Below are 23,549 nucleotides of genomic sequence, written 5' to 3' on the forward strand. Positions count from 1 at the left end.
TTTTTCTTGGTGGATGCTGATCTGTAGATTTTAGTATGTTTGGCGCATTGTTAGTTTCCCAAGGGATTTTTATTGACTGGAAATACTGATATTTGAGGGGCCGAATTGCAATTTTGTGGCTCGTATCGTATGATATCCTGAATAAAATGGTCCTATGCTAATTCAATTATTGTTCATTATTTCAAACTTCATAAAATTAAATCTTTCATGAAATATAACCAATCCAAATATTCATATTAGCCTAACGTGATTAGAGGGAATTGAACATCAGTACAATCACCCAAAAATAAAGATGTGGGAATTGGAACTTGAAAAAAGAACCAGAGTTTTGCAAGTTTTACTCGGGGGGAGAAAATGTTGCTTTTTTTCCTGGCTATATTAGAAAAAATGGACGGGCCACAGAAAAAAAGTAGTCAAAGCTATTTGGTGTGTAGTGTCAGTTGGAGATTTATTAGGTTGGATTTAAGAGATTGGGTTGGAATCCGGACGTTACGGTGTGCAAGAGTCAAAGGGGCACCATTTCTTTAATTGTTTCTTTGCCTCTGGTTGGGCGTGGGACCCACAATGTGAGTTGGGCGTCGGATTGGTCAAACCTATTGGTGGCTGGTGGGTCCGCTTCCTCCCTCTCTGTCTCGTTGACTGCTTATTCTCTCTCTTCTCTCTTTAATTGTGCTTTTGTCTTTTGGCGGAACTTTAGATTTCTCATCTCTCTATGGGATCTTTCATGTCCTAAACTTATATAGAAATCCCTGTGTCCGTTGTCAAAGTTGAAACTTCCAACTTCCAAGTAGATTGACCAGGTGCTCAATGTTTTTACATTTTCTTAATAATCTCTTTCATTGCCTTGAAAAACACAATTTGATTTCATTCTATTTAGAGGAGGTTTCAAATGCCTTCATTTTTTTTTTTTTTTTTTGTATAAATGGCACCAGGACAGCTGGACAACAATGCAAATTCTATTAATACAGTACGGAAAATCATACAAGAAATCGTACACTACTGACCAATAGCGATTTTTATTTTTATATTTGACAATTACCTCTTTATAATTCGACACAACTAACCTCTCAAATATAAATTTCGCTCGATAATTTTTAATTGGAATGGTAAATCTTATTATGTGATTATTGAAAAATAAAAATTTATCTCATAAAAAAAACAAAATAATTGTTTCCAATGACAAACAAACAAATTGAATAATATATCACATCAAATGTTTAACTTGTATGTTTACGATTTCATATTTCAATGCGTATGCTTTAATTTATTTTTATAAAAATTAATAATTTTATGAACATCCATAATTTAGCTACCCGTTATTTTTTCTAAATAATACTAGGAAAGAATATTAAATAAATTTATGATCATAGAATTTTAATATTGAAAATATACAGTGCTACAATTCATCAGGAATTCAAACAGGATAAATTAGACATTATAGTAATTTCATACTTAAATTAAGTGAGATTAGAAGAGGTTCTCTATCACAAAATAAAAGTCCAGGAGGTGTTCAATGATTTTTACCTCTAAAAAATATAACTTCTTTTTGTACAATATTGTAGACATCCATCTGGGCGATGCATTTTTTTCGATATTTTTAGTAATATCTAACATTAAATAGAAAATTACAAACTACTCACGTTTTTTGAGAAATTTTTAAAGATTGTGACAAATCACTCGAATCAACATTTTTCAGTCATAATTTTTTTTTCATTTGTAAGAAAGTTTAAAATATTTTTTTGTGCGTTACTAGAAAAATATTAAAAAATTTGGATCTGAGTTATTGATCCGGTTCAAAAGTAAATAAAGAAATTATCATGGTATTTATAGTACATTCAAATTCTAAAGTAGTTCATATATTTTTGAATATTTTTTTATTTGATATCATTCGACAAAGTCGTATTTTTATTTCTTTGTTAAATTTTGAAAATAGATGGAGGTATTTAGAATTGTCAAAGCGAATATTGTAGCCCAAAATTCAGATTCGTATGTAGCATTGAACTCATATATTTAACTATAAGCATATGTTTCGAAGCAATGCAATGTTCATAAGTAATCCAGAGTTGTTCGTTTCAATATGGCATGAATTTAAAGCGGATCTCTATATTTCAAATAGACTATGAAATAATTCTGTATTGACTAAAAATATTCTATCTACTGTGGTATTGTCGGAATACTCATATATTTATAGGACGTATTTTTCTAAATCTTAAAACGACACGTATCTCAAAGTAAAGTTAGTCGTCTAATTTGTGATGCCGAGGTGGAGCCACTCTCGTTTTAGTAAAGGTTAGAGATCAAGTCACTCAATCATTAAGGGCATGTTCCGTGCACCATCGGGAATGGGCATGGGCACAGAAATTGAATCTTGGAAAAAAGATTTCATGAATAATTGTAATTTAAAGAGTATATATCTTGTACAATTGTAAACCGCCCTTTGACATTTGAACGATTGTCTCCCATCAAATAAAAAATTACAACTCTTATTTAAAGTCCAAACTAGATCGAGAGGCGGCAAGATCATGAAATCTTTTTGCTTAATTCGTTTAATTTATTTTTTCAACATATTTGAAATTCCTTGTGCTAGCTTACTGGTTGCCTTCCGGATTTGCTTTGCCACGATACCAGAAAAATAGTGGTTAGCACAGCCATGACCAGAACCTTATCACTATTATTTCAACAAATAAAATATTCTTTCTACTTTCTACCGATGCATTTCCTGTTGTAATATACATCACAAAATCTTCTAAATGAAACAAAATATCCATGGTGGGGACTGGGGACTTATCTTGATTTCCTCTGTTTTGAAAGAAAATTATTAAATGACATTAAAAAATAGTGTTGTTAGGTATGATGCCACATATATAGCCGGTGTATGGCCCATGAACAGCTATTAACAATTTAAATCAAAATTATTGGTGTTACAATGTTTCTAATTGTCAAAGCGAATGTAGTGCACTTCTTATATTAAATTAAATCCATACGACTTGACTAAACACTAAGGTGATCTCTTGTTTAATTTAGCTTTCAAATTAAGCAACAATTGTGTGGGTGGCCGTTGTGAGCAGAATCGTAATTAATTCTAAAAGGAAAAGTTTAGATCAAAATGATAAAATCTCTAATGAAGCACGTTAATATCTGTAGAAAAAGAATGAGAAAAAAAAAATATGATTATTCAACGGAAACACCAATGTTGTGCATTCAAACCAACCCCTAGAAATTCTCTACTTGTTTCATTTTAAAAATTTGACTTTGATCAAGAGCAAAACAAAAGTGGAATAAAATAATACAAAGCATTAATGATGGCTCTCATTTTCTCCCACTTGAGCTTGTAATTTATTAGTCTTTAAATTAATCAAGTTGGTGGAGGTTGACAAAAACTAAAGCACTAATTAAAGGTATAGTGGGGTACCTTTTTTTTTAGTTGCTTCCCTGGTAAGAGTTTGCAATCCTTACTGGACACTGTGCTGATTTGGGACAAAATATTCTCAACAAATTTTGACCTATTTTTATTTTTTTATTTTTTTTTATCTTGCTAGATCAAATTTGAAGCAAACAAATTATCAAACTATATTATATGCACGTACGTACGTGAAGTATGAAATTTATTATTAATTTAAAAGCTAGCTGTATATGATCGATCTTATAAAATTTTATATACTTAACAAAGATGAGATATGTTGGAGCTTTAGGTGTCAGGTCTATGTTGTGATGTGTTTCTAAATTATTTGGATCATTTTCATTATTATTGTCTGAATTAAATAAATATTTAACAAATTTTGTGTTTGATCGGATGGAACGCCAAAAGATGCGGGTTCCAGGCAACAACTGCAACATGCATGCAGTGTCCTCAGGTTGACACAAATGCATTTCATGACCCTCCTTTAATTGTTTCCCTTTTATCTTGTCTAATCATTTTCAGATATCACCTCATTGTCTTAAAGAGATAAATAAAATTAGAGGGAATCACCAAGACTTCACTATTTCCACTCTAAATATTTTTACTCAATTTAAAGTGAAAATAAACAGACTTTGTACGAGATACTCAAATTTCATACGATTCTTAAATTGTGAAATAAAAAAAAATTATAAACGCTAGCTGAGGAGGTATAATTTCTCTTAGCGGTTTTGTACTAGAACCGATAGCTGAGAAAGTATGTTTTCTAGCAGTTTTGTACTAGAACCGATAGCTGAGAAAGTATGTTTTTTGAGCAGTTTTGTACTAGAACCGTAAGAAGAGTGTTGCTTTCTAGCTGCTCTGCAGTTGTAACCACTAGAAAATGCTGCTTTGTGCATAAAAAAAAAAAAAAAAAAAAAATCACAAAGAGGGTAATAGCTTTGACCAAACTTTGACCGGTGATAACTTTTTTATAAGAAGAAACTATGTTTCCAATGTTTTTGAACAATTCATAAAGCTCGTGAGGAGAATATATCAATTTTGCATCAAAATTGTAAAGCCCCTTGCAACAGAGGGTTGGCGCGGTCAAAATTACAAAAATCATTGTTAATTAGGGCCTCAAAATTGTAGTTGAAATTTCTAATTAATAACGGTGAGTTATAAAACTGATTTCAATAAAAAAAAAAGTATCTTTATTATGTCAACGAGCAACAATGCCACACTATTTTGAAAGAAAAACCAATTAGACCAATAATTCTTGTAAGATATAAAACTTATTTCAACAGAAAACAAAAATATCTTCATTATGCTAACGAGCAGCAATACCACACTATTAAAAAAAAAACAAATATACAAATAATACTTGTAAGTTATAAACCAACGCTCAAACCGACCTACATTTACCAAATTGTTGATAGACAAAAATTTGAGAGAAGCGACTAGGGTTTGAGAGAAATAGATATGGGAGAAACATTAGGTTGGGAGAATTAGATCTCGAAGAAGCAGCTAGGGTTTGAGAGAATCGGATTTGGGAAAAGAAAGGATGCACGATAGGACTGGTTGTCAAGATGAAGAAGCGAGAACGTGAAATCCGGAAGAAGAGACGATTCGGACGAGGAAAAGGCAGAGTGTTAGTGAGGAGCGGAAAATTAGTGAACAATGCATAATTTGTTGTATCTTGCAATAATCTTTTTTTATTTATTTGACTAATTTGCAAAACATACAATTATTGAATTTTATGATTTCTTCTATTTTAGAATTATGCAAGTTCAAGACAATTGGAATTGCAATGTAGATTGCTTGAACTGAAGAAATCATGAAGACATTTATTAAGAATTTAATTTGTAATATTTTAAACTTGGTAAAGTGTGTTTGATGTTGTTTCAATATGATACAAACGTTATAACGATTATACCTTAAGAAAACGCTGTGAAACAACTTGATCAAAGTCAAAAGAATCAAAAATATTGCCATAACGTTTTAAAAAGTTGGAAATGTCTTAATTAAATTTCCAAACTTCAGAAATTTCTGTTTTTGATCAAGTTTCCACAGAGTGTAATCGTTTGTAACGTTTTATAAACGTTGGTAACGTTTGAACTGAGCTCATAGAAAATTGAAAACCCTAAATCGTATTTTGAACTAAAACGTTATAACGTTTTAACAAACGTCTGTAACGTTTTAAGTCAAATTGCTCTTTCTGGAGCTGTCTCTATAAATAGAGCTGTGGGGTCTCTTCCCCCACTTAACCTAGCCGCCCTAACATTGCAAAAACCTATTTTCTGTGGGCTTGAGTCTCTTCATTGTTGTGAGAGCTTAGAACTTCAATATCCCTCAAACAACCTCAAATCTATTTCACTAATCTTGAGTTAGATTAGGTTAGAGTGAGCTTTTGAGTGTTTTTCTTGCGAACATTGATTTAGAGACTTCGTTCTCTTTTTGAGTTGTCCGTGTAACTTCCCTTGGTTGTAAGGGCTCACCGGTTCTCACCTCTATTTGGTTGTGTGACTTCCCTTGATTGTAAGGGCTCATCGGTTCACAAGTTGTAAACATTTATTGTTGGATATAGAAAGGCACACATAGAAGAGGTTGCGACGCTCCGGAGACGTAGGCATTTGTTTTGCCGAACTCCATTATCATCCAGCGTGTCAAGTTTCTCTAAACTCATCTATTTATTTTTAATCGTAATTACTTTTCAATTTTAAGCAATTAGTGCTGCATTTAGTAGAACAAAGTGGTATCAGAGCAAGTTACTCAAATTAAGACTCACTTAATTCGAGTTAGATCAACTTGACAAATGACACCCTATAAATGTGTGAGAGAACCCGTAATTTTTGGTAATACAACCAAAAACTTTAGTTATTGGAAGAAAACCATGATTAATTATTTAAACATTCTTGAGATATGGGATGTGGTTGATAAGGGGTATACACCAAAATTCAATACCCTTGTTACCGATAGTACCAATGTCATTAAAGTCGAGACTCCCAAATCCAAACAAGCAAATAAAGAAAATGATCTCGCAATTAATGTCATATATAATTTGGTTAATAAATCGATTGCCTTAATCTTTGGTAGCACCTCAAGTGCAAAAGAAATGTGGGATGCCTTTGTAAACCGGTATGAGGAAAATACCCAAATTAAAATAACCAAGATAATCGGTTTAGAAGCCAAATTCGAAACCTTTAAGGTAGAAGATGGTGAAAACATCGAGGATATGCATAATAGACTTATGCATATTCAAAATGAATTTTCTGAATTGGAAGAATCGCTTTCTAATGATAAAATTATAGGAAAGCTACTAAGAGTCATGCTTAGGAGGCATAGGTGGGAAGGTTTGGTGAGTGCCCTAGAAGCAATCCAAGGAACACACGAATCATTCACACCGGATAATCTCTATACATACTTTCGGAGTTTTGAAGAGAAACTTCGACAATCCAGAAAGCTAAAGCAAAATTCAAAATCAAAATCCATAGCCTTTCTGGCACAAAACTATAACCTTCCTAGCTATGCAAATACCCATCTATCAAATGACACATTTCTCAACAAAAATGACCATGAATCATTCAAAGATGTCATTCTCTTATCCAAAATATTCCAAGGCATGCTTGATTTCGAAAGAAAAAATACAATAAGGAACGTGAAGAGAAAAACAAACAAGTAATATGCTTTGCATGCCATAGAAAGGGGCACACTATCCAAACATATTTAGAACTATTTTCACACATGAAGAACATGGATGGTGAAGGAAAACAAGATCGAATGTCAAGACAAAAGTATGATGGGTACAAAGGGAGTAAAAAGGCGAAAGTAATGCAAGCCTTGTTTTTTGACGAGAGTGAGGTGGAGGAATCCGACACAGAGTCAGAAAATGAAGAAGAGATCAGCCTTACATTGATGACAAATGTAGATGAAGGTCCTTCAACAATTGGTGTCGAATCAATTATCACAAACAAGAGCATCACCAACAATAAAAACATTGAAGTCCTAACAAAGATTGCCACAACTAAGAACAAGAAGATGAAAATGATGATTTTGATTTAAAAATTGATGATACAAGTAGCTCTTTTGATAAGGGTCGAACACATAGGGATGAAATTAAATTGAGGTCTCTTCTTGATAATCAAAATGATAAACTTCAAGAAGTAAAATGCAATTATCTTGCTACTTGCACACAAGGTTTGATTAATTGAAAACAATCAATTACATTTTGTAATTATTGTTGTAAAATTGGTCATACCTCTTTAGAGTGTAGATTTAGGAATAGATACAACAACTCAAATGTTGTTTGGGTTCCTAAAGCTAAACTAGCTTAATTTCATAGATAATATCCCCAAAATTATTCAAATTGCCAAAAACAAAGGGGAGATTAAATAAGGTATATGTTAATTATTAATAAAAAAATAATTAATATATACTCTTGTAGATGTGTTTGACTGCAACTCATAAAGAAAATACTTGGATCACTGATAATTGTTGCACACAAATATTATAGATAATCCAAACTCTACATAATTATGAAATACGCTTCCGCAACGTACCAATTATGTGTGGCAACACTAGTGCCATAATGATTTTCAAAAATCCTTGATTTGCTATGGTATTAGTAATGAATTAATTGTTGCATGCTTTATTTGTCTTTATTGACAATCCTTGATTAAAATTGCAATTGTAATTGGATATGTCAATTTTTTTTTGATAAAGACATAAATGAATTTCTCAATTTTTTTTGGGTTTATAAATTAACTTTCATATATCTCAAAATTGAGGGGGAGTGCATATTGTGAGGGGCACTATGAAATTGTATTATTTTTCTCTCTTTCGTCGATTTCCAAAAGAGAGAGAAATTACTAGACATGCAAAATGACAATTGGTAAATCAAATTGGGAAAAAAAATTCAATTTATGCACTTACTCGCATTTTATATTTTGCAAATCGTCAAAAGGGGGAGATTGTTGTATCTTGCAATAATTTTTTTCGTCTATTTGACTAATTTGCAAAACATACAATTATTGAATTTTACGATTTCTTCTATTTTAGAATTATGCAGGTTCAAATCAATTGGAATTGCAATGTAGATTGCTTGAACTGAATAAATCATGAAGACATTTATCAAGAATTTAATTTGTAATATTTTAAACTTTATAAAGTGTGTTTGATGTTGTTTCAACATGATACAAACATTGATAACGTTTGTAAAATGTGATAACGATTATACCTTAAGAAAACCTTGTGAAACAACTTGATCAAAGTCAAAAGAATCAAAAACATTGCCATAACGTTTTAAAAGGTTACATAACATTTTAAAAAGTTGTGTAACGTTTTAATTAAATTTTCAAACTTCAGAAATTCATGTTTTTGATCAAGTTTTCACAGAGTGAAATCGTTGGTAATGTTTCAACTGAGCTCACAGAAAATTAAAAATCCTAAATCGTATTTTAAACTAAAACGTTGTAACGTTTTAACAAACGTCTGTAACGTTTTAAATCAAATTGCTCTTTCTGGAGCTGTCTCTATAAATAGAGCTGTGGGGTCTCTTTCCCCACTTAACCTAACCGCCCCTAACATTGTAAAAACCTATTTTTTGTGGGCTTGAGTTTCTCCATTGTTGTGAGAGCTTAAAACTTTAATATCCCTCAAACAACTTCAAATGCACTTCACTAATCTTGAGTTAGATTACGTTAGAGTGAGCTTTTGACTGTTTCTCTTGCGAACATTGATTTAGAGACTCCGTTCTCTTCTTGAGTTGTCTGTGTACTTCCTTTTGTTGTAAGGGCTTGCCAGCTCTTATCTCTAGTTGACAGTGTGTCTTTCCTTGGTTGTAAGGGCTCATTGGTTCACAAGTTATAAACATTTCTCGTTGGGTATAGAAAGACGCACCTAGAAGAGGTTGCGACTCTCCGGAGACGTAGGCTTTTGTTTTGCTGAACTCCGTTATCACCCCGCGTGTCAAGTTTCTCTAAACTCATCTATTTACTTTTAATCGCAATTACTTTTCAATTTTAAGCGATTAGCAGTGTATTTAGTATAACATAATTTTTGGTTTAGGTTAGAATTCAAAATGGTCTTCTTCTATCGGTTTCAAGTATAAACCCGATGTTAGAACTTGACAAAATTATTATATCGGTTATACACTAAAAAATCGATAAAATAAGGTTATTTTATTCTATCGGTTCTAAGTGTAGAACTGGTAGAAAAAATGTAATACTTATATATTGATTATACAGTAAAAAAATCAATAGAATAAATATGACACTTCTTTTATCGGTTCTAAAGAACAAATTGATAGAAGAAGTGGAACCTCTTGTAATAGTTTACAGTTCTTAACCGATAGAAGATACTGAATAATCTATTTTATCAGTTTTTTTACTGTAAAATCGATAGAATAAAAGTTGAATTAATTATGAAACTTATCACAATACCTCCGTACTTTAAATTTTGACCAAAAATGGTTCAAACTGTTAGAAACTTGAGAGTTGCAAGATTCCATTTTTGCAGTAGTGAGTTCTTTGAAATTTCAACAAAATCTACTTTTTGCAGTAGTGAGTTCTTTGAAATTTCAACAAAACGTAAAGAGTAGAGGACAAAACGTAAAATCGCAGAATATATATGGTGTCTACAATTCACTGCTATTAAGTTTATATACTATGAAATCTAGACAGGACAGGTTGGATCGCATGATTCAAGCCCTATAGGCTATACTGCTATAGCACATAATTGCTATCCATTTAAAAATGAAGATAATCCCACGGCACATAATTGCTATCCACTCAAAACGAATTCGCATCCTCTGAGATATCTCATATTTTACGTGACTTTCTTGAAAATTGCAACCTTTTAAATACCTTCTGTACGAATCTCAAAGTTGTAATAATACTGGCCCCCGCGCTATCCCCGAATAGGCACCGAACACGTCGGTCATGCAAAATATGAGATATCTGAGAGGATACGCACTCTTTAAAGAATTTTGTTTTTATAAACCATAAATAATTAAATTAAATTTACGATACCAATATGATTGCTTTTTTTTATTGAAAAATCATAAGGACTGTATGAACCCTATGGTCTCCAAAATTACATTTCTCCATATCTTAGGGACCATACAGTCTTACCTTTTTTTTTTTTTTTTCAGTTTTTTCAATTTCTCGTATGACCGATGGTGTAAATGGAGAAAACTGAAAAAGAAAAGAAAAAAGAAAGTAAGACCGTATGGTCCCTACGGTCTCCATATATATATATATATATATAGAGTACGGCTAACGCGCTTCCTCTAGCATATGGGCCGAAATGCTACCGGTGGAAATTTGAAATTTCAAAATCCAAAAAGTCGATCTGAACCGTTCATCTTCTTCTCCATATTAATATCTGCTTGGAGACCAAATTTTACATTTTTCTGAAATTTTTTACTATTTATTAAGCCACTTTGAAAATTGCTGATCCAACGGTGGCTTACCAAACAGTAAAAATCAGAAGCTACCGTTGGATCAGCGATTTTCAAAATGGCTTAATAAATAGTAAAAAATTTCAGAAAAATGTAAAATTTGGTCTCAAAGCAGATATTAATATGGAGAAGAAGATGAACGGTTCAGATCGACTTTTTGGATTTTGAAATTTCAACTTTTCACCGGAAGCATTTCGGCCCATATGCTAGAGGAAGCGCGTTAGCCGTACTCTCTCTCTCTCTATATATATATATATTCACTGTGCAAGTGAATTTGAATTGGAGACCGACATATATATATAATTTTTTGATATAAATATCCATCATCTTCCTTCCTCCAACCAATATATGATTGATTTCTTCTTCTCGATCATTTTCACCATTTTTTATACTACTAAAAATAATTACACATAAACTATTTATTTATACTACATGCAAATAAATTACTACATATACAATTTATTTATACTACAATTACTACATAAATTATTTATTTATATTACATGCAAACTATATACAAATAAATTACTACATGCAAATAAATTACTAGATAAACCATTTATTTATACTACAATTACTATATAAACTATTTATACTACTAAAAAAAAATTACACATCAACCATTTTTTTAATACTATATGCAAATAAATTACTACATAAACTATTTTTTTATACTACAATTACAACATTAACCATTTATGAAAAAAAATATATATAGAGACCGAACGGTGCGTCCAGTCTTGAGAAAAACAAACATTCTTGGGATCTTCTGTGGCAGAAATTGTGCAGCAATCGTGAAGAATTGAAAAAACTGGAAAAAAAAAAAGAGTAAGACCGTATGGTCCCTACGGTCTGAAGAAATGCAATTTTGGAGACCGTAGGGACCATACGGTCCTTATGGTTTTTCAAAAAAAAAAAAAGAATCATATTGATAACGTAAATTTCATTTAATTATTTATAGTTTATAAAAAAAATCAACTTTGAAAAACATAGTCGTATTGAGCTGTAGTTTGATCTTTTGCGGCATTGAGTACTTATTAGTAGTTATATTTCGTGTATCAACGCTAGCTCAAACCCGTTTATTGGCGTTTAGTCTACAACGCCAGACACAGTTAATAGCATATTCTAGTAACAGAAATATGGGAATAAAAGAAACATTTAATCCAGTATTAAATGATCAAATCGAACGGTTTGTTTCTGTTTCAATTATCCATTTCGAAAGATCGAATGGCCGGCCTTTGCTTCATCTCTCCAGTAATGGTTACGTGTACGTTTCGAATTCGCGGGAAAACTGGCTGCTCACAGGTTGGATCTGCTGCGGCCTCTTAATAAGTGAGAGACGCTGCGGCTTAGTTATTTATATCCGTAAGCATAGTAACAATATTTTTGTACCCGCTGCACCTTCACCTACAAAAAGACAGACACTCTGTTAAAAAAATCAACTAAAAGAAAAGTGAATCGATACCGTAGATCTGTAATTCTGTATCCCTCGCGAATTTAATTACAAATCATTTCTCAGCAGAGAGAGAGCTTCTTCCAGTCCTACAAAAAGCGGATCCGGACCCTCTAAACTAACACAACTTTTTAGTTTAGATTCGGACTGTCCAATTCGAATTCGGACCAATTTAGTCCGAGATAGAGCGCACGGAACCCCTTTAATCTGACGATCCAGATCTAAACTCAAAAATTGAGTTACTCTAGGAGAGAGGTTCCAACACCTTAAAAGGACGAGAAATTTGGTGGGAAAGTGTAGTTGGAAAGGAATGTGCGACTCAATACAGATACAGACGTAAAAATTACTTGATTAGCAAATTCAAATAATCACAAAATTCAGAAACTTGAACAAGATATTATGAACCATGTGGTCAAATCGGCTTTGCACTAACTTGTGCATTTATGAGTTTGAAATATCGCCGATTTTTTTATTTATATCCAAAAATTAAATCAAATTATAAAAAATAACCGAAGCACCGTTCAATTTCGAAAATTACCCAATCCGGTTACCCAGTAACCGGATTTTTTTTTTCCGGTTACCCAATTCCCGGAATTGAAAAAAATGTCCGGTTATTGGATAACCGAAAATATGATTTTGGTCCGGTTATCCAATAACCGGTTTTTCTTTTTTAAACTCATTTTTTATAACCATATTTATATGTATATGTATATGTATATGTATATGGTTATAAAAAAATTCGTATTTAGATTTATCAAATTTACACAAAAAAATTTGTAAATCAAATCTGAAATTTAAAATTATAGAAAAATATACATACATATATACATATACATATACATATACATACACATACACATATACATACACATATACATATAAAATAAAATTCGTATTTAGATTTATCAAATTTACACAAAAAAAATTTGTAAATCAAATCTGAAATTTAAAATTATAGAAAAATATACATACACATATACATATACATACACATAGACATATACATATACATATACATATACATATACATATACATATACATATACATATACATATAAAATAAAATTCGTATTTAGATTTATCAAATTTATACAAAAAAAAATTGTAAATCAAATCTGAAATTTAAAATTATAGAAAAATATACATATACATATTTAAAATATGGTTATAAAAAAATGAGTTTAAAAAAAAAAAAAAGGTTATTGGATAACCGGACCAAAACCATATTTCCGGTTATCCAATAACCGGACATTTTTTCTAATTCTGGGAATTGGGTAACCGGAAAAAAAAAAATCTGGTTACTGGGTAACCGGATTGGGTAGTTTTCGAAATTCAACGGTGCTTCGGTTATTTTTTGTAATTTGATTTAATTTTTGGATATAAATAAAAAAATCGGGAAATATCGCGTAAAGATTTTCCTAAGCTGCATATAGTTTGGACTGGAGCTTTTAGTCAACAATAACTAAAATTTGTGTTAATTTAGTACATGCGTTTTTAAGTTTGAATATTCATTCACCGAATTTGGTACTGCTCATGGATTTGCGGACCAAATTTAATACACTGTACAAATAAAAAAATTGTGTACATATCAATAAAATCATACTTAACACATGTTCCAATTATATGAACGCTTATTACATCAAGTTCGGTAAATTAATATTTTGCATTTCTAATTGCAAGCGTAGAACCTATTGCGCTCACAGTATGTCAATATCTTCTGATCTGCTATGCTACATTCTTATCACAGTATTAAGAGCATTTTCATCCATGAAATAGTTTTGTAATGAAGACAGCTGTCATAGAGTAATTGAAATTAATTTCATTCTTTAATTTCATAAGTTTTACATTCATGCAATTGATTAGTAATTACTTTCGTATTTTTTTAGAAGCATGGTAAGAATTATTTTAATGTCATAGTAGTGAATTGATTGGCTGTGAGATAGTGAAAGTGAAGATCATTGGCTGTGAGATAGTGAAAGTGGACCCTAGGCAGCCTCTGCCAGGATTTAAAAAAAAAAGAGATAGTGAAAGTGAAGATAAATTATACTGCATCTATAAAAGTGAAATTGAAAGTACCAATAAGGATTTTCAAAATATCAACTAGGATTTTACAATTCAATATGGAAGCCTATGAAGATGCTCTAATCATACATATAGCCTCAACATATGGAGGATCTTACTATCATATAACTTAGAAAATTTTGATGTAATGAGAATTTTTTTATAGAAAATATTATAAAATTAGATTGAGAAAGAGAGATTACCTTAAATTTAGATGCATATGAACCTATAATATTTCTACTACAACTATTTTTTTTTTTTTTGGTTGTGTTGGATCCTGTGTGCAGATTTGGAGATTGTACAACATGTTGTACAATGACATTACAACAAGAATGAGAAGTACGACTTCCTTAATCCTTACTAGTGTGTGTGGTGAGTGGTGACCACAGAGGATACAAATCAATCTGAAAACAAAAAAATAACACTTTGGATCGACGTCCATCTTTGCATCTAAATTTTAAGACACTTTGGATCGACGTCCTTGTATTATTTTATAATATTTGTTCCAACAAACCAACGCAAAGTTAATATTTCTTCCTTGAAACGGCCTATATATATTGGGCCGAAATTCTTCTAGTTTGGTGTCGCGGGCCATGACTTTGTTAAGTCCAAGAAGGCTTCTTTCCTGTTGACACGGAATCTCGACTCCAGATGTCCAGTGCCAGTACTAAAACCACCAGTAGAAATGTAGAATTCTGTTTTGAGTACAGATGACGCTTTGCTTTGCAAGACCTACGGTTCCAGTAATTACAAAATTACCCTTCGGAAAATCCCTCGATTCCTATTCCTATAAACTCTTCTTCGCTAAACCCCCACCGACAAGGCGGTCCTACATGTCATCTCCCGCTGCTGCATCTCCGCCCGATCTGGGAACTGCGGATGAACCAACGTCTCAGTCTCGTACTGACAGTGGATCTTCCGATGACGTGCTTGTGCAGTACGTGGTGCTGCGACGCGACCTGATCGACACGTGGCCTCTCGGAAGCGTGGTCACGCAGGGCTGCCACGCATCAGTCGCTGCTGTGTGGACCCACCGGGACCACGCTGAGACGCTCAGCTATTGCTCCGATTCTAATCTGGATCACATGCACAAGGTCTGTTTGATGAAATCCCTGTCCCTTTTTTTTTTTTTTTTGGAAGTCAATAGCCTACTGTGTTTTATTAAACTAAAAAAAGTTTAAAGAGGATATATACAAGGTAATAAATTAAAAAGGAAACATTAAAAGTAGAGAAAACAAGAAAGAAAAGATAATTTCTACATCCCAGCAACAGGGATTAACTTTGTCACTGAAATCCTTGGCCTTTCTGTGTAGCATTCTGTCCACATTTCTTTGTGTTGAATTTTCTTTCCTAACTTAATCGTAAGATCTTATTCTTTGTTACCATCCCACTCTGTTGGTTGTGTACTGATTGTACCAGCATGATGGTACATGCCATACAGTAATGGGGTCACCTGACAAAGAGGGGGTTGAATATTGATAAGTAACAAATATAATAATACTGGTACTTATCAGAACCATGCAAATTCTAGAATTGAGCATTAAGTTCATGCCCAACAGGAAAAAAGGCAAGAATGGAGTCATCTACTACAGGCAGAAATAGACACACTCTCACTGCATAACTTACAAAACTAAAAATATATAATTAACTGAACCAATCAAAGTAGCCTGAGAAATGTATTTACATACAATGAGAAAGAATATGGATAGCCATAGTTTTGCAAAATGAGAAAAGAATCTGACTGTCAATATTGTGTCAATGGCTGATGACAAAAACTATTGGGAATGATATGTTTATTTTTTTCCTCAAAGTCTGTTATTTGTGGTGGTAGTAATCTCTAGCATTTACCATTTTGCAATGTGATACAACAGGTCACTTTGGAAGTCAAAGGGGAGACGCAGCTGAAAAACCTAGCTGAAAAATTGGAGGCTGCCAGTATACAACACAAATTGTGGATAGAACAACCAGAGAATATACCGACTTGCCTAGCAACAAGGCCATATCCGAAATCTAAAGTGGCCTCTTTCTTTAAGAAGCTAAAACTTTGCAAATGATTTGAGATTATTCTTTGCTTTTTTGACAGCATATTGATTCTTGTACTTGACAACAGTTTGAGTTTTTCAGTTATCTCAAGGCTTATTGCTCAGTTGTTGCCTTGTTGGCATATTCAAGGGAGAATTGCTCGAATTAATTGCTGGATTGACCTCTTTTTTCTTACTAGTATACATTATTTTTCACAAAATAGTTTCTACTGCAACTTTTTTTTATCAATAGTAACGGTAAGCATATGAAACAGTTAATTGCACACTGGCCAATGTGAACTTTAACTTTTTGTTTGTTATAAACCATTGTAAAACCTTATTACTGAATGAAGGATTGTATAAAAAATAAATTACATGTATTTAGATGAGTACTATCAACATTTCATGCAAACCTTACAAAAAATGGAAATAATATAGCAATTCAAAAGTTATCTGTGTCATCTTAGGAACCTAACAAGACACTTTTGCTTATACACACAAGCAAAAATAATTTACATCCCTAAGCAAATACTACGATCATCGCTATAAAGTAGTTGATTGATATTTACAACAATCTCACAAAAATAGATTGGCTTCCCTTTCTCTGAATTTGTAGTTTTCAAAAAGCAGCACTCTTTCTAGGGGACTCCCTCTTTGGAGAGAAGAAGAGTCGGCGTGGCGAGAGCATGCCCAGTGTAAAGTGTCTCGGTGAAGTGAGTCCGTCAATCGAACGATAGTGAGACATCAAAAGCCCATCATAGCTATGCCTAATCCGAGAATCGTTTTGTGTCATTCCCGAGTTAAATGTAGTGCACTTCACTAGCCGGCCAAACCATGAGTTGCCTCTCCTTTTGCTCCCATTTCCTGTCTCATTTATTCTTGCAGCCAGATACTCCCTGATAGTTAGAAATTTGGAAAGTGAAATCATCTTCTTTTTTTTTTTGAAAGTACTGGAAAGTGAAATCATCATTAGCTTGATTTCACTACTTAATTTGATTTAGGAAATGGTTCCCCCACCAAAATTAGTATTTTGAAACTGTCCATGATATGCATTTTCCACTCGGCAATATTGGTCTCACATATTAACTTTAGATATATTAAACTTTCTCCCAAATTAGACCTCACAAATGTGCAAGAAGACAGATGTTTTGCTGTAGTTTACCTTACAAAAGTAATAGGTTTGTAAAACTTTTTTTTTTTTTTTTTAACTTATTCCAGGTTTCAGCAGTGTTTTTGTTGATCTTCTGTGACCCTTATTATCTTCCACTAGTCTCAACTTTAAAAAATTGATGTAAAACCCACACATTAATACTACATTAATTGTTTAGTAGCTTGACCTGATTAGCAATAACAAACGTACCTAATAACCTGAATGCTCTGCTCCATCACATCCCTTGGGGGACAGACAAGTGGGTTCCCTTCAGCATTCAGCTTCTCCAGTTTCGTCAAGCAACCAATCGATGGAGGTAGTTCTGAAATATTGTTATAACTAATATCCAGCTCCTTCAACGATCCCAGAAGGCCAACGGCAAATGGCAGAGAGGTCAGGTGTCGGAAATTCTGGCTAACATTTAGGGTTTCGAGGGTGGTTAGGTTTTCTAAACCTTCAGGGAGAGCGGTGAGGCAGTTGAGGCGGGCGTCTAGAGAACGAAGGGCAGTTAAATGGGAAGTGGAGTAGGGGAGGGTTGAGAGCTTATTTGAGTTAACTGACAGCCTTGTAATGTTTACTAGCTCGAACCCAATTGTGTCTGGTAGCCTTGTCAGCTTGTTGAAGTTTGCATTTAGTTCCTCTAGTGCGCTGTTACAAATAGTAAGGGGAAAAATAAGATTAGATGGAGTTTTTAGTAGCTCTATTAAGCAAAGGATTGAGCTGTTATAGACTTTGACTAATAAAATCCATATTATGAGGATGATTCTTTGGGAACAATTGGGTTGAGAATATCCGAGTTGCATGAATTTAACTCGTCGCTTAATACAGAATGTTAAGGCTGTTATATACAAAACTAAGTTTTAAAAAAATTTCTGGTACTGTGATTCATTGATATAATAGATGTTTATTATGTGTTTAACATAGGAATGTAAGATTATAATTACCGGCAATTTTCGAAGGTTTTTGGGAAGGACTCGAGGAGGTTGCCAGAGACGTTGAGCACCTTCAATTTTGAGAGGCAACCAATTGAATTTGGTAGCGACTTCAGCTGGTTTGAATGCACGTCTAACGCAACCATGTTTAGCAGTCTTGCCGTGAGCGATTCTGGTATACTCTGCACTCAAATACAAATAAAAGGAGAGATATAAGTACCAATGAAGACTTTCATAAGCTGAAAATGATAAGAAAAGTATAAACTAATCTAAGAATTCAAACTTCAAATTTAAAAAGAATTGCTACTGTGTATATCTCAGGCCCAATAAGAGGCCCAAATAAGGCCCGTACTAGGGACTCCAATGTGCAGTAAAATTAAAATATTATAAATATCTCCAAAAAAATAATCTCAGCCGGGTGGAAGAAGTCCTCACCACTACTGGATTATAGATTTGTCCATCAATTTGAATTTAACTTAACAAATTGAGGCCATGACGTTAGTCCAGTGATTTATTGTCAAATCAGAACTCCAAAAATGATTTCGCAAATAGAATCGATTCTAAAAAATTTTCCATATAAAATAACGACGACGCACATGAAAACAAACAAGAAAATAATAAATAAATTGAAGATCGTGGCACGCACTCTGCAATGGCACTTATCAGTTGTCACAATAAAAGTGGTTGCTTCAGTTACAAAAAAAGAATAAAGGAGAAACAAACAGGCCGTTGTCTGATTAGAAAAATTACGTCATCCCTTCCAAGACATTTCGGCTTTTTTAGGGAACTAGAAGATTTTTTCTAATTTCTGGTTGGGAAGCAAGCGAGACAGATAAAGACAAAAGGACTTGAATTTAGTTATTATCTTTAGATCCTTTTACACCTTTTTACACTGAGGATGACGCCTTTAATAGTTATTGTTGTTTCCAGTTGGACTTTCTTTTTGAACTATTTGAGTATCTGGAAATTAAACTTAGCCTTCAGCCCTTCAGTCAATAAAACTTAAATGTGATTCACACTTCTCAAAGAAAAATCCTCCGCCCAGGACTTATCAAATCTCTAACACTTAATTACGCGGTTTAGCGGTTTAGCCCCCCACCACAATAAAATAAATAAATATACAAAAAAAAAAACAAAAAAAAAGAACTCGGTATCCTAACGGGATTCTTTAAAGTCATATACGACAGATCGACAACATGGGAAGAGAAATCTGGTGTGTGTTGAAAAGATTACTCTGCAAGTATATTAAGTTTTTATTTAAAATAAGTTTCAACAAACTCTTCTCTTTTTTGAAAAGAAAGTTTCAACAAACTCTTCATGAACTTTTTTTTATTTTTGAGCCTCAAGGTTGTGTATATTACCAAATTGTAGCTTTTAGTTTTATTTCAAAACTGAAAAATGAGTAGGCTGTAATAAATTTTTATCTTGACGGTGCCATGAAAAGACGAATGCATATATATCCTCTTAATTAACTCAAAAAGGAATTTTTTGAGTTAATGAATCTCAACTATCTGATTTTAAACGGAGCCAAGCCGACTTCTGCTTATGATATAGGGGTCCCTTAACATTAGTACAAATTTAGTCTGCACGAATTTTAAAATAGATCAGATGATCAATATTCTTTAACTCAAGAGATTCTCTTTTGAGTTAATGCGCGCAGAGGATACGAATTCATGAAAAGACAGATATGCAAAGAAATATTCTCAGGCACACATTTTTTGCAGTTAAATCTTGTGATGTGATATCAAAAGATCAGATGTAAAGCATGATGCCAAGTGATATAAAGCTGTTATGCCTGTACCTTCTCTCTTTTCAAGCATATATAGAAGATCTTTCGCATGCAATGTATCTAATAGCTACTTTTATTTTGGTAAATCTAATAGAACATCTTTAGCAATCTGTCGTTAAACAATATATTTTTGGAAGGATATCCATGCAAAGACACCTGAGAGCATTAATTAGATGAAATATATATGTTTGTTGTATCATGTATGGATCAGTGTGTGTGAGCGCGCGTGCGCACGTATTGTCGTGTGCAAAACTTTTTCTTTCGCATACAAATTAATCTTTTGAAACAATGGATAATTATAAGTTATAAGAGAAATTACCTCGAGATTATTATTGGAGAGATCCACTTTGGTCACTAAACTAAGATTAATTATAGGGTTCGGAATTGAATCCAGAGACATGCCACTCATGTCTAACTTCTCTCCATGTTTTTCGTCTACTTCTGTTTGTTTTCCAAACCTCGTTCTCTTTCCCTCAATTCTCATCTCTCTACACAAGCAAGACAAATTTATTGTTAATTATAATAACAGTAGTAGTAGTAATAATAATAATAATAGCAGTGAAAACACTAATTTTTGAAACAATTAAACACGTGTGGAAAAGCTTATAGAGATAGAAAACAAACTAAATCTATTACAGAGGAATCAGAAAAGAAAAGAAAAATCAACTAGATATGATGCATGAACTCAGTTGTACCCTAAATTATACGTATGAATGTAGATGTAGCAAAAAATATAACTAGCTCTAAAACTTAAATGGCCACGGTTGACTAGCTAGATATTTATTTTACACAAAAAATGAAGATAAAAGTGATAATTATATTAAAAGAAATTAAAACAAAGAAGAAGAAGAAGAGGTGCAAATCTTACCCTTTTTTTAGGATTATAAAGTAACTTTAGAAAAACAGCCGGGCTTATAGCTAGGTTGCTAATTGAAGAATATAATTAAGGTGGAGCTGTAAAGAGGTACTTATCGTCTCTTGGATAGAAGCACGGAAGATGAAGGTGAAGAGGCAGAAAGGTTCTTTAATAAGAGAGAGAGAGAGAGAGAGAGAGAGAGAGAGGGAAGGAAACACCGATCGAAACAGTTGACTTTTCAAGTGAGGTACAATAATGTAAGTCCTTGAGGGTTTCCTTGGTACATCCGTACGTACTTCATATTGTTCCAGCCCCTACGGCATCACCTGCCAGAGACTTCTTCCGCTTTTGATTTTATATTTTTAAACCTCCGATTTCTAATCACATGGATGGCTATGGTTGACTGTTAATTTTTAATCCGTTTGTTTATTTGCCATTGGGGCGGCTATGAAATATCTACACGGATTTCTTTTTCTTTTTTGGTTTTAAATTAGACATCTAAGCATGTTCAATGTATGTATATATGTGCATTGCTTATTTGCTTTATATATATGTCACTATATAGTTCAAACTAAAACTGATTTGAGTACCAATGAACTACAAGGGATCCTGCCTTGGATAAAAAGTTCATTAATCGTTAATTTCCTAAATTATTCTACTATAAAAGTAGCTTTCTATTAACTACATGCAATTAATATTGCCTTGAAAATTAAGTTTCAAGAATTATTTAATTAGTACACTTTTGTTCTTTTACCTTTTTATTATGAGCGAAGGGGTTTAAACTTTCTCATGATATATATCTTTTCCTTATTTGAAAAAGAATATATATGCTTGTATTTCTCTTTAAAAAAATTATATGGGTAAGCATGCTATTTTTATTACTAGTAGTATTGTGCTCATGCATTGCAACAACAGCATATTATAAGAGAACAAAAAGATCTCTTGCAAAATTACATATTTGTATAAAAAAATTAGACTAAATGATAAATAATATATCTTAAATGACATATTAAATAACATATTAAATGACACTTTTTTATATTTTTGACATATTTTCACAAAAAAAATCTCAAACAAAATGACATAATAAATAACAAATAACATTCTATAAATGATATTAAAAAAACATAATGAAATGAAGACATGACCAATCAATTATCAATTAATTTAAAATTTTCTTAAATGATATTTAAAATATAGAAAGAAATCATGACCAATAAAAAAGGAAAAACAATTTGCACGTGAATAGTACTTGTGGTTAGTACGTGTCTAAATAAATTTAGACTTTTACACAAAAAAATCCATAGAATCAGATTTTTTTTTAATCGGAGGACTGATATTTAATTCAAAATTTCATCTTTTAATCAAAGTCATCGACGGATCAGAACATCTACGTGCTTAATATAAGAACAGAGATATAGAACGACATTAAAAGAAAAGAAAAAACTATTTATTATATCCATGTTTTATTTAACTATAAGATATTCATAAATATTATCATTATGAGAAAATTTGTTCTGAAAAGGATATTATTACTTTGGAAACGAAACCCAAAACAATTTTAGTAGATATAATAAGGTAAAGAGCACATGAAAGCAAAAAAAATGTACACAATGCCTAATTATTACAAGTGCTGATCACAAGTTCCAATTAACTCTTGTATAAATCTGTATCCCTTCAGAAAACTTGAAGATGTAATTAAAAAATTCAGATATTTTTTTAAGTGTGACACAAATTTCAAAACGAATCCCTGTATTTACAATAGACATCAAATTTATTTAATTGGTTGAGCTGGATATAAATCCAGACGTACCGATTTTTTCTAAATGTACTCTCAGGTACGAGAGGATACGTACGGATCCAATTACAGACGATGTTATCGTGTTCTATGTTAAAATATATATATATATATATATATATTAAATTCATGAGCTGTATTATTAACTTCAGGACGGCCGCACGAAATAATTTTTAATTGATTTACATTTGACTAAGACAACTTGCTCACGTTGCAAATGACAGCAAGCATCTTGAATTTGTTAATTACGAGAAAAAAAAAAGTTTTGTTTGTTATCGTTTAGCTTCGGTGCATGGTTATTGTATCATTATAATTAATAATATCTCTTATAATTTAAACTCCAAGATAGCAACACGCAATCTACCCCAAATGCCGGGATTATAAACATGTCTTACTCGACATTTTGTCAGACAGGATAATTTCACATGCGCTATAAAATATGTTAACCGTACAACCGAAGTTCATAATCAAGCATGCATATATAATATATACGTCATATATATATCCTATTTTTGTACCAATATATATGTAATACATGATATGACATGGGATTTGTCATTTACAATATATATAAGTAGGCATCATACATCTTATTTCAGTACCATATATATAAACCGAGAATACGCATCCTGTACAATTATTATTGGATTCGGA

General features: G+C 32.3%; 2 protein-coding genes across 3 annotated transcripts; one reads left to right on the plus strand and one right to left on the minus strand.

Moving 5' to 3' along the window:
- Nucleotides 1-15,022: 15,022 nt before the first annotated feature.
- Nucleotides 15,023-16,562, plus strand: LOC144564995 (Peptidyl-tRNA hydrolase II (PTH2) family protein). Its single transcript, XM_078314603.1, has 2 exons — nucleotides 15,023-15,443; nucleotides 16,221-16,562. The coding sequence occupies exons 1-2, from the start codon at nucleotides 15,060-15,062 to the stop codon at nucleotides 16,401-16,403; spliced, it is 567 nt and encodes a 188-aa protein (XP_078170729.1). The 5' UTR covers nucleotides 15,023-15,059; the 3' UTR covers nucleotides 16,404-16,562.
- Nucleotides 16,563-16,787: 225 nt separating this feature from the next.
- On the minus strand, nucleotides 16,788-21,260 carry PIRL6 (plant intracellular ras group-related LRR 6). 2 transcript variants are annotated; one of them, XM_078314601.1, is made up of 5 exons: nucleotides 21,110-21,260; nucleotides 20,561-20,729; nucleotides 18,465-18,634; nucleotides 17,731-18,168; nucleotides 16,788-17,266 (listed from the first exon to the last, which is right to left on the minus strand). In XM_078314601.1, exons 2-5 carry the CDS (start codon nucleotides 20,723-20,725, stop codon nucleotides 16,990-16,992), a joined length of 1,050 nt encoding a protein of 349 aa, XP_078170727.1. In that variant the 5' UTR covers nucleotides 20,726-20,729; nucleotides 21,110-21,260; the 3' UTR covers nucleotides 16,788-16,989. The 2 variants fall into 2 exon arrangements, with proteins under 2 accessions (XP_078170727.1, XP_078170728.1); XM_078314602.1 differs by having other exon boundaries at nucleotides 20,561-20,725; nucleotides 21,110-21,229.
- Between the last annotated feature and the right edge of the window lie 2,289 nt (nucleotides 21,261-23,549).

The sequence above is a fragment of the Carex rostrata genome, chromosome 14, assembly GCF_964058835.1.
Source record: "Carex rostrata chromosome 14, lpCarRost1.2, whole genome shotgun sequence".
NCBI lineage: Eukaryota > Viridiplantae > Streptophyta > Magnoliopsida > Poales > Cyperaceae > Carex > Carex rostrata.

Excerpts from the sequence above, each read along its gene's own strand:
- PIRL6 (XM_078314601.1), bottom strand. The coding sequence starts at position 20,725 with ATGAGAATTGAGGGAAAGAGAACGAGGTTTGGAAAACAAACAGAAGTA. Across the intron at positions 18,635-20,560 it reads TCTCCAATAATAATCTCGAG|AGTATACCAGAATCGCTCAC; the intron begins GTAATTTCTCTT and ends ATTTGAGTGCAG. Across the intron at positions 17,267-17,730 it reads CAGAGCATTCAGGTTATTAG|GGAGTATCTGGCTGCAAGAA; the intron begins GTACGTTTGTTA and ends TCTAACTATCAG.
- LOC144564995 (XM_078314603.1), top strand. The coding sequence starts at position 15,060 with ATGACGCTTTGCTTTGCAAGACCTACGGTTCCAGTAATTACAAAATTA. Across the intron at positions 15,444-16,220 it reads ATCTGGATCACATGCACAAG|GTCACTTTGGAAGTCAAAGG; the intron begins GTCTGTTTGATG and ends GTGATACAACAG.